This window comes from Salvelinus fontinalis, chromosome 26, assembly GCF_029448725.1.
Source record: "Salvelinus fontinalis isolate EN_2023a chromosome 26, ASM2944872v1, whole genome shotgun sequence".
Classification (NCBI taxonomy): Eukaryota; Metazoa; Chordata; class Actinopteri; order Salmoniformes; family Salmonidae; genus Salvelinus; species Salvelinus fontinalis.
In genome coordinates, this window is record NC_074690.1 from 14,876,621 (window position 1) to 14,893,204 (window position 16,584).

At 44.1% G+C, this 16,584-nt stretch overlaps 1 protein-coding gene across 10 annotated transcripts; it reads right to left on the bottom strand.

Annotated features, from left to right (window-relative positions):
• Positions 1-4: 4 nt before the first annotated feature.
• Positions 5-16,542, bottom strand: LOC129823703 (arf-GAP domain and FG repeat-containing protein 1-like). Of its 10 annotated transcripts, XM_055882628.1 has the most exons (19): positions 16,177-16,381; positions 15,944-16,015; positions 15,368-15,415; positions 14,840-14,892; positions 14,505-14,712; positions 14,336-14,396; positions 12,921-14,012; positions 10,218-11,852; positions 9,364-9,457; positions 8,897-9,012; positions 8,503-8,644; positions 5,825-5,981; positions 3,404-3,511; positions 2,948-3,092; positions 2,724-2,818; positions 2,549-2,635; positions 2,191-2,352; positions 1,863-1,961; positions 5-1,578 (listed from the first exon to the last, which is right to left on the bottom strand). In XM_055882628.1, the coding sequence occupies exons 8-19, from the start codon at positions 10,382-10,384 to the stop codon at positions 1,520-1,522; spliced, it is 1,431 nt and encodes a 476-aa protein (XP_055738603.1). In that variant the 5' UTR covers positions 10,385-11,852; positions 12,921-14,012; positions 14,336-14,396; positions 14,505-14,712; positions 14,840-14,892; positions 15,368-15,415; positions 15,944-16,015; positions 16,177-16,381; the 3' UTR covers positions 5-1,519. The 10 variants fall into 10 exon arrangements, with proteins under 10 accessions (XP_055738603.1, XP_055738598.1, XP_055738602.1 ...); XM_055882623.1 differs by adding an exon at positions 16,409-16,542 and having other exon boundaries at positions 12,921-14,712; positions 16,177-16,239; XM_055882627.1 differs by having other exon boundaries at positions 12,921-13,412; positions 13,705-14,712.
• Between the last annotated feature and the right edge of the window lie 42 nt (positions 16,543-16,584).

Genomic DNA, 16,584 nt, shown 5'->3' on the forward strand with positions numbered 1-16,584 from the left:
GGGGGGGGGGGGGGGGGCACAAGTTAACCATCTCTCCAAATAAATACAAACTTGTCATGTGTTTTTACACACCTGCGCAGGGCTGTAGCTACATATGAAGACACCGAGGTCCGGACACTGAGGTATAATGGTCCGGACCTCGGTCATTCTTTACAATTAAAAAAACAAAACATTTATTTAAAAAAAAAATGTACGAACCTACTCGGGGTCTCCACTTACTGTTGCTAGGTAGAATAGTAAAATACACAAGGTGCAATTTAAACACTTGGTAGTGCATCAGCAGTTTCCCTCATGTCACTCACTGACAATCACTAAAAAATGTTGGGATTGGTAAATGGGTCTCGTTAGTCTAGCCAGCTATCTAAACTTGTAGTAATCACGGTTGAATTACCAACCGGGCACGTGTCCTATTAACATGGCATGAGTCATGGCAAAATTTGTAGAATTCCAGGAAATTTACTTTAAAACGGCAACAACAAGAAAATGTATGTAAAGCAAAAATGTTGTTGTTTATCTTTTGTTACTAAAAAAACTTTTTCTGTTAACAGATCCCTCTGTACGTATTAATTTCTAGTTTGTAATCCCGGTGCTGAGTTAATGTGAGTTAATGTGTAGCGGCTAATCGTATAGCTAATAGGCTGTGTTTGTAGGCCGACTGAGGTGAATGAAGCTACAGCAACCACTGTGATAATGCCAGGGGTCATTTAAGCTTGTTTTTGCTGTTCTTCAAATAGCATTTTAGAGTTTATAAATTGTATAAATGCAGTAAGTGAGCTTTAACTTTCTTAATTTCTTTGGGTAAAATCTAGGATTTTTTTTTTGGGGGGGGGGGGGGGTCCTGCTCCACAATCTTGTACTTTGCTGAACGCACCCCAGGTTGCACCCCAAGTAATAGTGGTATTAATCATGCACCAAATAAAAGTCCCTTTCCCGAACACCATAACTGCAGGCAGAGGCGTCATGCCAATTGAAACCACTACACAATAGATTGTTTCTTTAACACAGAATTCATTAAATGATAGTGAATATGACCATCGGTGCTACCTCGTTCACCAGCCTGATTCTTCACCAACATCTAATCGTCATCGTTTCCCGATGAGAAAATCTTTGTCACCTCAGTTCCCTCCTAGACTTGTTGTATACAACCATGTTAGTTATCATATAAACCCACTGGTAGAAACATTGTAGTGGCGTCAGCACAATGTCCTCCGCTCACGTCAAGTCCTAATTATACATAACATAATGTATTTTAAACGTGATTACAAATGCCGACATGCACAATAACTGTCAAACATAATAAACTACAAAATATATGTATAAAGAACGTATAAGTCCCAGGGCATAGTTCCAGGGCAGTCCCCGATCCCATAGTCCTTCATAGTGTCGTAAACATAGTTAAGAAAATCTTGAATTCAAAGTTTCAGAAATGTACTGTCACATCACAAGCTGTGACTGAGCCGGTACATTGAATAGGTGCTGCATGCTGCCCTCTGGTGGTGACGACGGGGAGGGAGGCGTTCTACAGGAAGGGGTTGGTGTTGGAGCTTCCAGAGGGGTAGGATCCTGCCGGGGCTCCCGCCTGGTTGGAGACAAAGGGTTAATCAATATTGTAAAATACATGACCATCAGCATGACTTCCAAACATTGATCCATGAGGTTAGCAGAGAGAGAGGGGGCGCACAGATGCGTTTTTACATTGGACCCATGCAGAAGTTGAATGTGTGTAAGTAAATTGTATGTGTTCGGACTTGCATTTTGTTGGTCAAAGTCAGGCACAAAGTGTTTCACACTTGTATTACAAATCAAAGACCACAAAACATTCTTCGACATGATCTGGAAACATACACACTATTAAATACTCCCCATAAATGGGTTATTGGTCATCCCAGGACCAGCCATGGGCTGCCCAAAGGGGGTCATGGAGGGCTTGGTCTGTCCATAGACTGTATATCCACCAGGACCTGTCAATGCAGAGAAAAAAACTGATTAAGGCTTAATGGCCTCTTTACCAATTAGTTTCCCAAATAGTGGAATGATGGCTATTTAGTTGCAGAGTGGATACTAGCCAGAAACATGATATTTGTTTATAGTGTAGGGTCACAAGAAAAGTCACAGCACAAAAATTGTTTTGGAAATGACAGCTTTAATGTTATGGCCAAACTATATTGTGATTGAAACTACACTACTTACCATTGGGTTGTTGGGGTTGGTAGGCCCCCGGCTGGGGGTAAGGGCAGGGGGCCTGGCCAGGGAAGGGCTGCTGGAACGTCCCACTAAAACTGGTTGGGAGGCAGTAAGAGGAGGCATTCCCAAAGCCAGCAGGCATACTCATAGAGCCTGTGCCAAACGAGGCTAAGATACACAGAGAGATGGGAAGGGGCGGAGTGAGTAACATGAACACAGTGGTAAACACAAACTAACCTTTCAATGTACAGGATCTACTGATTTCAAAACACTATTTCAGACAAAGAGAGACAACTGGCTGAATCCCAAACACACACTTGATATGCATGTACGTATGCACTTTCATGTGCTCACACAAACACACCTGCGGCCGGTGCGATACCATTGGTCTGGAAGGGGTTGGTGACCATATCCGGGGCAGCAGCAACAAATGGGTTATTGGACGAGACGGCTATAACAACAGGAAATGACATTATGCTTTCATTGTGTTTGAGAGTCAACCATTTCAGAAAATACTGTAGGTGTAACAATCCACTCACCTCCAAAGCCTTGCTGCACATGCATGTTGGGCAAGACTGGCTGAGTCTGGGCAGGCAAGGTTCCCAACACAGCGCCAAACATATTCCTAGATTCACTTAAATACAGAACATGAATACATTTCTTAGCTCATTGAACCACCATTTTTATTTTTTTTATTTAAGGAGATGCAAAGGCTAAAAATGTGTTTTTAGTGCCAAATTTTGGAGTAGTGTCTGTCTCTCACCCCTGGACACTACTCCCTGTGGGGGCAGAGGAGCTCAACACGTTGTCCAGCTCAGCCAGAGCAGCGTAGCGGTCCTCTGCCGACGTGCCCAGCTGGGATTGGGCCGGTACAGCACCAGCCACTGACGGCACTGGGACACCTCGCCCTACAGAGAGCGAGAGAGACATACACAGGGGTCAATATACACACATTCACACACAGGAGAAAGGACAAGGATACAAACACACACACTAAAGAAAGAGGCACACATGGTATGATAAAAACAAGCTAACCTGTTCCCCTGTTGGGCTTGGAACAGAGATAATGAATTAAATGACATTTCATTTGTGTCAAACCGTCAATAGGCAACCCATCCCTTATGGGATTAATTGACACAAACAAACATTACAATAATTCACTGTGGCAATTAAATCATGTAAATGAGAGGGTATGTATGAGAATGGGACCCGGCGGTACCTGACGCAAACGACTGAGAGGGGGATGAGGTCCTGAAATGCGGAGGTACTCCAGAGTTGCCAAACGCCTCAAAGTTGGCAAAGTCAGCTTTTGAGTTAACCTTAGTCACTGCAAACCACAGAGGAGGAAACACAAAACCCTGACAATGTGAGGAATGAGGAATGGCGTGACGGTAAAACCCTGACAATGGGAGGAGCAGCAAATGACAATGATTTAACATACAAACAACGTTATAATGACTTGTGTACCTGCTTAGGCACATTGGCAGTTTTACTACTCTTCTTAACTCCTCATTTGCATTGAACTCGAGATTTATTTCATTTTGACTCCTTGAAGACAAATCATTCAAATCTACTTAATATTGGGCAACGTCTAAATCCAACTTAAAAAGGGTCAATCTGCAGTTGCTACATACACTGCTCAAAAAAATAAGGGGAACACTTAAACAACACAATGTAACTCCAAGTCAATCACACTTCTGTGAAATCAAACTGTCCACTTAGGAAGCAACACTGATTGACAATACATTTCACATGCTGTTGTGCAAATAGAATAGACAAAAGGTGGAAATTATAGGCAATTAGCAAGACCCCCCCAATAAAGGAGTGGTTCTGCAGGTGGTGACCACAGACCACTTCTCAGTTCCTATGCTTCCTGACTGATGTTTTGGTCACTTTTGAATGTTGGCGGTGCTCTCACTCTAGTGGTAGCATGAGACGGAGTCTACAACCCACACAAGTGGCTCAGGTAGTGCAGCTCATCCAGGATGGCACATCAATGCGAGCTGTGGCAAGAAGGTTTGCTGTGTCTGTCAGCGTAGTGTCCAGAGCATGGAGGCGCTACCAGGAGACAGGCCAGTACATCAGGAGACGTGGAGGAGGCCGTAGGAGGGCAACAACCCAGCAGCAGGACCGCTACCTCCGCCTTTGTGCAAGGAGGAGCACTGCCAGAGCCCTGCAAAATGACCTCCAGCAGGCCACAAATGTGCATGTGTCTGCTCCATGAGGGTGGTACAGACTCCATGAGGGTGGTATGAAGGCCCGACGTCCACAGGTGGGGGTTGTGCTTACAGCCCAACACCGTGCAGGACGTTTGGCATTCGCCAGAGAACACCAAGATTGGCAAATTCGCCACTGGCGCCCTGTGCTCTTCAGAGATGAAAGCAGGTTCACACTGAGCACATGTGACAGCGTCTGGAGACGCCGTGGAGAACGTTCTGCTGCCTGCAACATCCTCCAGCATGACCGGTTTGGTGGTGGGTCAGACATGGTGTGGGGTGGCATTTCTTTGGGGGGCCGCACAGCCCTCCATGTGCTCGCCAGAAGTAGCCTGACTGCCATTAGGTACCGAGATGAGATCCTCAGACCCCTTGTGAGACCATATGCTGGTGCGGTTGGCCCTGGGTTCCTCCTAATGCAAGACAATGCTAGACCTCATGTGGCTGGAGTGTGTCAGCAGTTCCTGCGAGAGGAAGGCATTGATGCTATGGACTGGCCCGCCCGTTCCCCAGACCTGAATCCAATTGAGCACATCTGGGACATCATGTCTCGCTCCATCCACCAACGCCACGTTGCACCACAGACTGTCCAGGAGTTGGCGGATGCTTTAGTCCAGGTCTGGGAGGAGATCCCTCAAGAGACCATCCGCCACCTCATCAGGAGCATGCCCAGGTGTTGTAGGGAGGTCATACAGGCACGTGGAGGCCACAAACACTACTGAGCCTCATTTTGACTTGTTTTAAGGACATTACATCAAAGTTGGATCAGCCTGTAGTGTGGTTTTCCACTTTAATTTTGAGTGTGACTCCAAATCCAGACCTCCATGGGTTAATAAATTTGATTTCCATTGATCATTTTTGTGTGATTTTGTTGTCAGCACATTCAACTATGTAAAGAAAAAAGTATTTAATAAGAATATTTAATTCATTCAGATCTAGGATGTGTTATTTTAGTGTTCCCTTTATTTTTTTGAGCAGTGTACATTTTTGGACTAATTAATTAATTAAATGTACCCATTGATTCTTGAAAAATATAACTTAGAAATGCCTCATGAGCTTAGTTCAACAGTCGTACCTCGTCAGAACCCAAAATATAAGCTTGTTTTACTCCAATGTTTGTAAACAAAGTAAATGTAAACAAACACTAAAAAGCCTCTAAACATGGTTAAAACTATCATTTTTGATATCATGGATGGTCAGTCCATCCATAGTCCAACAGTCTGTTATTGTTTCCACTGCTGATTGCTGCTTTAAATACAATTTTCACTTAGTCTCCCATTAACATCCACGCATGACCAAGTGAAAATTCAACCTAAATGGAAGTTAGGATTTGCCCCTGGGAGTTTGAGTGAAGGCCAATCGCACTCATTACTAGATTGTCTAGGGGAACCTGGTTGGCTAGGGAAACCTGATTGGCTCATTACCTGATTGGCTGGGGAAATTCGCAAAGTTGGCAAAATTGGCGTTGCTGGCAGCCTGAGAGGGCAGAGCGGCAAAGATGTCTCCACCCAGGTCTGTAAGGAGGTCAATCTTCTTCTCCTGAACTATGGGATGGGCCACGGAGCGAACCACCATCGGGGACTGGCGGAGGGAGAGAAAGACCATGAGAAATAATTAATAACAATTTATCAACGTGTATATAGTGCTTTTCAAAGAATCTTAAAGTGCCTGCACTTCAAAGCACAAAAAAATATAGGTAATTTAGAAAAACAACATCACAACGTTATGAGATGGACAGTCATTAGAAAGTTCATGGCTTGAGTGGTCATCTGAGGGAGGTGGTCAAGCAGGGAGAGACAGTCCAGAGACAGGCAGGAAGTGTGATGTCTTCAGGGTGTCTCACTGTCTCTGGCTTTTCCGTAGTAGAACTCAGTCAGATGAAGTCTGAGCTAAGCCACTGTAGTGCATGGACTCCGTAGAAGGTAGGTAGCTAGCTACCAAAATTAAGCGCCCACTTGGATGATGCTATGGCAGTCACGTGGCACCAAAAGCACACCACGTTTCAATAATAATTAAATAGCAGCCTTGTAACTACGTCCTCTCTACGAGCCTCATCACTGCACACCTCTGTAGTCTTGTAGTCTTGCTTTCGGCTTCTCTCCATCCTCACCCTCCAGACACTAGCTGGCATTCGTATCAAAACAGCTAGCCAGCTAACATTAGCTAGCTATTCAAACAGCTTCAGTCAGCTTCAAGTCTTTACGTTGTGGTGGATTCTGATTATATTAGCTATATTAATTGTTCATTCTTAAAACAAAAAGATTGTTGGTAAAAATACCATACAAATTACAAAAATATTAAAAAAATGTACAGCTCTCTGCTGCTAGGGTGCCATGGCAAACGTCTACTCAAATGCACCCATTGACTTATATGACTAGACCAAGTTATGAAATGGCTAAAAGGGCATCAGCCTAAAATGTATTTCATCATTTGTTTGGAAATGACTCAAAAGCACATCAGCCTGAAATGTATTATGCCATATTTCATAGCTGGTCATGGGTGCACCTCAGCCACGCTCAAGGTCCTAAACGATATCTCAACCGCCATCGATAAGAAACAATACTGTGCAGCCGTATTCATTGACCTGGCCAAGGCTTTCGACTCTGTCAATCACCACATCCTCATCGGCAGACTCGATAGCGTTGGTTTCTCAAATGATTGCCTCGCCTGGTTCACCAACTACTTCTCTGATAGAGTTCAGTGTGTCAAATCGGAGGGCCTGTTGTCCGGGCCTCTGGCAGTCTCTATGGGGGTGCCACAGGGTTCAATTCTTGGGCCGACTCTCTTCTCTGTATACATCAATGATGTCGCTCTTGCTGCTGGTGAGTCTCTGATCCACCTCTACGCAGACGACACCATTCTGTATACTTCTGGCCCTTCTTTGGACACTGTTAACAACCCTCCAGACGAGCTTCAATGCCATACAACTCTCCTTCCGTGGCCTCCAACTGCTCTTAAATACAAGTAAAACTAAATGCATGCTCTTCAACCGATCACTGCCTGCACCTGCCCGCCCGTCCAGCATCACTACTCTGTACGGTTCTGACTTAGAATATGTGGACAACTACAAATACCTAGGTGTCTGGTTAGACTGTAAACTCTCCTTCCAGACTCACATCAAACATCTCCAATCCAAAGTTAAATCTAGAATTGGCTTCCTATTTCGCAACAAAGCATCCTTCACTCATGCTGCCAAACATATCCTCGTAAAACTGACCATCCTACCGATCCTCGACTTCGGCGATGTCATTTACAAAATAGCCTCCAACACTCTACTCAGCAAACTGGATGCAGTCTATCACAGTGCCATCTGTTTTGTCACCAAAGCCCCATATACCACCCACCACTGCGACCTGTATGCTGTCGTTGGTTGGCCCTCTCTTCATACTCGTCGCCAAACCCACTGGCTACAGGTTATCTACAATCTCTGCTAGGTAAATCCCCACCTTATCTCAGCTCACTGGTCACCATAGCAGCACGTGCTCCAGCAGGTATAACTTTCTGGTCACCCCCAAAGCCAATTCCTCCTTTGCCCACCTCTCCTTCCAGTTCTCTGCAGCCAATGACTGGAACGAACTACAAAAATCTCTGAAACTGGAAACACTTATCTCCCTCACTAGCTTTAAGCACCAGCTGTCAGAGCAGCTCACAGATTACTGCACCTGTACATAGCCCATCTATAATTTAGCCCAAACAACTACCTCTTCCCCTACTGTATTTATTTATTTTTGCTCCTTTGCACCCCATTATTTCTATTACTACTTTGCACATTCTTTCACTGCAAATCTACCATTCCAGTGTTTTACTTGCTATATTGTATTTACTTCGCCACCATGGCCTTTTTTTTGTTGCCTTTACCTCCCTTATCTCACCTCATTTGCTCACATTGTATATAGACTTATTTCTCTACTGTATTATTGACTGTATGTTTTGTTTTACTCCATGTGTAACTCTGTGTTGTTGTATGTGTCGAACTGCTTTGCTTTATCTTGGCCAGATCGCAATAGGAAAGTTGAGAACAAGTTCTCATTTACAACCTGGTTAAATAAAGGTTAAATAAAAAAAATAAAAAAAGAATATGTTAAGCAGGTAGAAGCAATACCTGACGTGTTGGGGGGGTCTTGTTGAGCTGCAGGGTTTTCAGGGGCTGGACCTCCGGGGTGCTGGTTGTGCTGCTGGCTGAGGAGCCCGACTTGGAGGCCTGGGCCATGGCTACTGTCCTCGCCTGGTCTGGAGGGACGTACCTGTGTGCACACAAGCATAAAGAAAAATACATCCAGGGAATTGCTGGAACTGAGTTCCAAAGGTGTAAGAATTTTTACATGTAAAACTGGGTTGCTGTTCATGACTTCATAGGATTTTACATAGGCAGTTCTCTAGAGAGTGATTTTTCCTCCAATTTCACCCCTGAATATATCACAATAGAAACTGGAGGATCTCTACTTTTTGAGATATTCCGTTAACTCGATAGAAAGCAAAAGAGTGAAGCTCCTCACCATCTTTTCTTCTCATATTTTTCCTGGAGGAATTCTTTTACTTTCTGTGGTTCGCGGAAGTCTGGAACAACTAATGTCTTGTCATCGTACAGCCCCAACCAGATGTATTTACAAACCTAGATAGAAAGTGTGTGGGGAAGGGGGAGAGAAAGGAAAAAGAGAAATGCCAATAAACTCCCTTGAGATAGAAAAACTCAGACGGCAGACATGAGGAGGCAGACATGAGGATACAGACATGCACAAAGACAATAATCCACTGTTCTTCAATAATGGTCCTGGGGACCCACAGGGTCAGCAGGATTTCATTCTCAATACTAACACACCTGACTAAGCTAATCATCAATGCCTTTGAATGAATACGATGTGTTAGTGCTAGGCTGGAATAAAAGCCTGCATTCACCCCGGATCCCCAGGACTAGGTTTGAAGAACACATTTCATAGTACATTACATGAATTAATGTCAGTACCTCGTTGGTGTGTTTCTGTAAGAATTCAATTTCCTGTAGTGTGAAGGTGGTCATAGAGATGGACTTCACTCTGTGGGGGGGATTCAGGCCTCTTCTAGAGTGTGTGTGTGTGTGGGGGGGGGGGGGGGGGGTAACGATAGCAGAGGGGAACAATTGGTGAGTATGCATTCTGTGTCAATAATTTTACAATGACCAGACACAACATGACTATACACTCACAGCTAAAATGCTTTAATGTGCTTAGCCTTCACATATGGAGTGAGATGATCCGTTTTCGCATCAGTTGTGCTTTTGTCAGTAGTCCCTTCCTATTGTGGTCTCTAAACTATATGCATTTGAATTACTTGACCCACTTCAGGTATTCTATAAGTGTTTGGCAAGCAACAAATGCGACCATTTCTGCCTAGGGCAATACTATATACAACTACTATAGGAGTGAGCAACGGATGTCCCAAACTACCCTTATGGTATAGATAAACTTGGATTGGGAAAGAGCCGAGGTTGGGCAAGAGTTTCGCCGGCGGTACAGTGACGTGCTGTTTTGACACACTCGGCAAATACGCCTTTAATCAGCAACCATCACACACACTAACCTTGAGACAACTATTTTCGGCACAAACAATACTTTAGTTGAACTTTTAAAGATTGGGAATTGAAACCTCTCGTTACATCAAAGTACGGGCTTTGCGACCCTGCCGAACCAATAATAGTCTTTAGCTAACGTTGGATAGCATTACATGCGGTGTTGGGGAGCTTGATAAGTAATATTAGCTAAACCAGCATAAAGAACGACTTTAGCTTGCTTTAAAATCAACCCCACATAAAAGCATAACAATGGTCAACACAGTACTTACAGGATGCCAGAACAGGTGGTACAGACGAAGGAACCCACTGTCATGTTGGCATAAGTCGGGCCGCGCTGGTCGCAATCAAAGCACTTCCTATTCTGGGGCTGGCTAGTCATTTCCCGAAGCATCTTAAGATGCGTCTCCTCTTGTTTTCGCTTCGCACTCGTCGCCATAGTTGAGAAAATGGGCTGCTAAAGGTGGGAGAAGTTTATCCAGTGCTAGGCAGGGATGTCTTGCCTCGACAACAGTGGTTCAGACACCTTGCAGAGGTCTAGTGGGACGGACACATTTCTTCTTCGTTGGTTTACAGGTGTACTAGACAGCTAACCGGAGCGTGACTGACACCTACTGGCGGGCAGCATTGACCATTCGACAACATTACATTGATGAATAACAGTTTAATAGTAAATACAATGTTTACCATCATACTATGTTTTGTAAAAACAACGACTTAAGAGAATATCCTCTTCCAAAAGGCATCATTTGGAGTTTTGGTCTCAACTTTGACATGATCCTGTCAGTTTATCACGATAAGAAAGTAATTTGCCTAGAATGTGGCACTGTTGAGGGTAGCAGGTGTCCACCCATTTGCCTTCCCTCAGTATAAATCAATCGTCTCCTGTTTTGGCTGAAGGAACAAGCAAGGCCCCACAGACAGTGGTTGCACAGTTCTCGCCAATGAGTCCCCGCCTCTGCTCATCCTGTTTACTCGTTCACTGGGAGTTGGCCAGGGCCGTGTTCATTAGGGCACACAAGGTTTTAAAACGGAAAACAAATAATATGAGAATTACCTACTGGACATGCCCAGTTAGTCTGTCCCCGTTTCAGTGCATTTTCTTCCGCTTGGTGCCTAATGAACATGACCCTGAGGTAGTCGCTGTCCCGAATCACTAATCGGTTTATGCTCAATTGTTCGGAAGTGAAATAAGTGTATAGATCAGTTGATCTGCTCAGGTAGACCTTCGTGGTCCTTTTTCAGGTAGGAATGTGAGACAAAATATCCAGTGAAGTGTTATCAACCCGACCTTCAGTATGCTGGTCTGTAACGTTATATCGTTTGCATTTTCAATACTGGTGCAATTCACACGTGACAAAATACTTACACAATATGTCCGAGCCTAACCGAATGGCAAGCACTTCCAGCTGATTGCGAGGAAACGTTATTCGGTCGACAACACTCGGTTACTGTTTACTTATTTTGCATCACGTTGAAAATACAATCGACAGAACCAACCGGCACCACAAAAAGTCAGGTAAAAAACACTTTCCTGTGGATTTATCTCCACCTCCTACCGTCAAAAGGAACAACAGTATGTACAATCGGTAAGTGTAAATATCATTTTATTCAACGACTGGAGTAACCATGGTAACAGTCTAGGGCATCCTCTTCACTGTCGGACAGCTGGGGGTGGAATCATTAGTCCAAACGGTTGCAAAACGAGAGTTTCTATTGGACAAATTAAGTTATGTCCTTCCCCATTTAATTCCTTTTGCTTTTGTTTATGAAATGTTTTGTAACAGAATCGGCGAACTCGCCCCTGGTTAGTCAGGATGCATGTGCAGTACTGCCAGGCACCATCTGAGGACAGTGTCACTTGGACTCACTCTCTTTCCTTTGGCGGCGATGGAAGATTCAGCCGGCTACAAGGGGAGAGATAAGGCTGGTATTTCAGACAACACAATGACTAAATACATACTAGAAATACACTGGCCGATTTAGGTGCCACGTCGCTTACAGTTTAGCCTGGAATCCAGTCTGTTAGGTGCCACATCACTTTCATTTTAGCCTGGAATCAACTGTGTTAGGTGCCACAGCACTTTCAGTTTAGTCTGGATTCCAGTCTGTTTCTGCTTTAGCCAACCCGGTTATCTTGGAATATTATCTTGCCAAAAAAGGCAATGTGACGTTGTTGAATGCAGGAAGAGTTAGGCAACCAGGCTACTCCCAGTTCAGCAGTACAGGGTCGTGTTCAGTAGGGCACACGGTAGTGAATCATTATGCATGCAACAGAGAAGGAAAACCTGTGCTCTTATTGGACAAGTTCAGGTAGTACCTTCACTCTATTTCAAAGCGTTTTCACCTGTTTCGAGCCTACTGAACACGACCCAGAAGAAAACATGGTTTTCAACACTTTTAAAATGTATCAAGAGAGACAGTCAATATAACCAAATACATGAAAGGTGATCAATCAATCAATAAAAATGCATACCTACACTGATGAGGTTATAAACTGTGAAAATCGCTGTACAATTCATACTGTTCACATTAGCTGTTCTGGATACAATGGACCAATGTAAAGGGTTGATACAGTCTGGGGATCTCCAAAGCAATAAGTATATGAAGCATTTGGCATCGATTAAATGCCTAATTAAGTTCTATATATAGCCATCTTTATACAGAGCTCTGGGCCTTATGATGAGATATAGAGTTTAGCAGGTACTCCCACCGTAAAAAGGTGAGGTGTCAGTGTAACGGATGTGAAATGGCCAGCTAGTTAGCGGGTACGCGCTAGTAGCGTTTCAATCAGTTACGTCACTTGCTCTGAAACCTAGAAGTAGTGTTGCGCCTTGCTCTGCAAGGGCCGTGGCTTTTGTGGAGCGATGGGTAACTATGCTTCGTGGGTGACTGTTGGTGATGTGTGCAGAGGGTCCCTGGTTCGCGCGAGGGGACGGTTTAAAGTTATACTGTTACATCATTAAAATAGTGACCTGCTGGCTTTTCCGCAAAACGCGGAAGAATTCTTCCATGCGGGTTTGTCTGCTCCGTCCTGCTGCCTTGTCGCCCACCCTCTCCGCTCACGGAATTTCGCCATTCGACCGCGTACCCTGTACTCCCTACATATCACATACATATGGAATAATACCGTTTTAGATTACTACCATGGACATAAAACATGCACTGCAAGATCCAGATGATTTAGAGTTGTGCACACCAAGGGGTCACATATAAAAAAAAACGTCTCAGTTTTAGCTTTTAGAACACAATGAAGAAGATTACATGGACAGGGAGGACCTGATCCTAGATCAGTACTCTGACTCTGAGACGCTTGATACATTATGACCCCTGGTCTAATTCCAAAGGGGGTTTTACAGGACCAGAACAGTACTTGACGTGTTTATCATGGCACAGAAACCGGAACCAGGGCCTCCTCATCCGGCTCAGTCCAGGTCAGGGGGCTCGGTCAGGGTGGCGTCCTGGTACTGCCAGAACAGTGGGACAGGGTGGTTATGGAGGAGGAAGGGTTAGAGAGTGTTATTCTAGGTACAGTCCACGGACATAGCATAGGAGTTGAGGTCTGAGGTGAAAAATTAAATAACTATTAGTTAATATATGTTCATCGTATGTGAAGTGGGAACAAATTACATTGATTATTGGTTTAATAGTATGTTTAATCCGGATTTATAAAAAAGACTTCTGCAAACGCATTGGCACCAAAATCTCCAAGTCAATTGTATTGTAGTAATATGAGCAGTGGTCAGGGAGGAAACATACCTTTCTGTTGATGTTCAGTACTACATTCTCTATAGTCCAGTACTACGTTCTCTATAGTCCAGTACTACGTTCTCTATAGTCCAGTACTACGTTCTCTATAGTCCAGTACTACGTTCTCTATAGTCCAGTACTACGTTCTCTATAGTCCAGTACTACGTTCTCTATAGTCCAGTACTACGTTCTCTATAGTCCAGTACTACGTTCTCTATAGTCCGGTGCTGCTGGATCAGAGTCAGCGCTCTCTTGGGGCCAAGGCCTGCAATCTTATCGCAGTAGTCACAGCCTAACAAGATACACAAGTCCACAAACTGACAGACATTAGGAGGATAAAGAGAAGGGGTGTTAATGAGTATGGGAGCATTTTTAAAGTACAATAGTTGCGAGATCATACTTGAGAGACAAGTAAATAATGATGTTGTATGTCTTACAATACAAAGGACATAGTGTGCTTATATATACATGAAGCTTATGACCATGTAATGAAGGCCTATGACCATGTAACGAAGGCCTATGACCATGTAATGAAGGTCTAGGACCATGTAACGAAGGCCTAGGACCATGTAACGAAGGCCTAGGACCATGTAACGAAGGCCTAGGACTCATTCATTACAAAAGCTGTGGGTGGTCTTACCTCTTCATGTGTAATCTTCAGAATGTCTAGCAGCTTGGGTAGAGAGTATCCAATTACTTCACTGTGAGGAGAGGAAGAATTCGACAGAGAAAAGTGGCCATCAGTCATTTCAATAACTCAACCAATAAATCAATTAAATGTAAATTGTATAGCCTTCTTTTACAAATACTTTGCCACAAAGTGCTTGGAAAGCCACTCAGTCCTAAAGCTTTTTTTCTATTGGAGAAGCCCACAGCAGTATAGACATGGTTATTGACTCAAAGGATGAGCTGGCGGATCAGGACATTGCCACCAAAGGGCAGTGCCCATGTCTTCTGATGCCACCACGTCTACTGTGCCCCGTTTCACCAGGTGGGCTCCTCGCCATCCCCAAGTGCCTTGAGAGAGTGAGAGAGTGAGATAGAGGGGGCTGGGAGACATGTCATTGTGCGGTGGTTAGTGTGTGTTCAAGTCAACTGGGTGTGTTCAGGGTTAGCATGCTACATTGAGGATTGGCACACTGACCTGGATGATGGACACACCCATAAGCTTCAGGAACTCACATGTCTGAGGACACACTACAAAGACACAGAGAGACAGGTCAAAAGTCCAATACAGGAAGACGGAAAACTTGGGTATATTCATTTAAACCAAGAATGAAGCACATAGTTGCAAAACATTCTTGGCTGTGATATATTTTATTGTTATCTGTATGTTTTTGGTTTTTTATATTATGTGTTGTGCGAGGTTGGGGATTTGGTGGGGCCGCCAGGGGTTTGATGGGGATGGGAGGGGTTGTTAAGTCGGGTATTGTTATTTATCGATTGTATTGCCTTGATGCGATCCAATAAAATCAACTGTTCACAAAAAACTTTTCAACTGCAACCGTTCACTCTAAACGGAAAACATTTTGCAATGAAAACGAGTTTCTATTGGACAAATTCAGATAGGTCGAGCCCCATTCCATTATGTTTGCTTCTGTTGGCTTCAGTTTGGTTCCTAGTAAATAGACCCCTGATATGCGCAGTGATTGAATTCCAAATGTTCTCTTACCTGTTCCTGAACAACTGGGGGAGCTCTAGCCTGTGCGCTCTTCTCCAGCTGGAACGAAACAGGGATTTTATGGGATGTGTCGGGAAATTATACCATAAGTACTGTATGGCACTACTTGTGAGGGTGCCATTTTGTGAGGTAGGTAGCTATGGTTTCGGCTGTAATTCTAAGAGTGCCACTCAACACAGCCCTTTTCTCCTCTGGAGGCTTCCCATCAAACACAAACACTGGCTTGATGTCATGGCCCAAGATGGTTAACGTGTGAAAGAACATGCCTGTCACGTGACTAGGGCGAGAAGATGGGAACATGGGTTGGAAACAGGGCCCCCAACTCAGAGTTAGTTGACACAGAATAGAAACACATCCCAATAGCCTAAAGTGACTCCCTCTTCATCTGGGCTACGGTCTTCATCTGCACTAGCTTGAATTAACTGGACAGGTGAAAGTAAATACTATCACCTATCCTGTGATCTCAGATCAGTGCAGAGGAGAGAAGAGAAAGCCACAGTGTTTTAATGTTATCAACTATGCCAATGGTTCGATAAGCTGCTCAAGAAGTAAGAGATTACAGCTCACCTAGGGTACTGAAGATGAAGATTGGGTACTGCAGTGAGGAACTGGTTCAGGTGTCCAACGCAATGACCTTTCCTAAAATTTAAACAAACAAATGACTCTATTAGTCAAATCTGTCAACTCAATGAGCAGCAAACCTGCAGATCATACATCCAACTAGGTCCATGTCAATAGATATGGGACATCTATTGGCTAACACTTGGCCAGCATGCTAGTTTACTACTTCTGAGTAATACCTTGTCTGGTAGCTTCAATGTTGGGGAGAAGACTAGTCAACTCTTGGGCGGGGCGCAAGGATGCTCCATAACATTACACATGTTAGGATGAGATGAATCACACATGGAAGAGGTCAAAGTTGATACTATTAGTACAGATGAAAGGGGGAAATTCTAGTAGGAGCGAACTGCATGCTAGTTAGCTAAACTCTCGGCTAACCCACAGCTAACCGTTATAAACATGCACACTTACCCGTGTAATCGCAGATCTCTCTGTACGAAATGGCACCAGGTGCGTTGCTGCGCAACAAATCACTCCGTTTTGTAAAACCCACTATGCTCGTCTGACTCTTAGTTATAAAGACAACAATTTGATACACAGTTGTGGGTGAAGTTTTTTTTTTTTACACCAATCTACCAATAGGAGGC

Excerpts from the sequence above, each read along its gene's own strand:
- LOC129823703 (XM_055882624.1), bottom strand. The coding sequence starts at position 10,384 with ATGGCGACGAGTGCGAAGCGAAAACAAGAGGAGACGCATCTTAAGATG. Across the intron at positions 2,353-2,548 it reads TGGTATCGCACCGGCCGCAG|CCTCGTTTGGCACAGGCTCT; the intron begins GTGTGTTTGTGT and ends TGTGTATCTTAG. Across the intron at positions 1,579-1,862 it reads GACCAATAACCCATTTATGG|CGGGAGCCCCGGCAGGATCC; the intron begins GGAGTATTTAAT and ends TCTCCAACCAGG.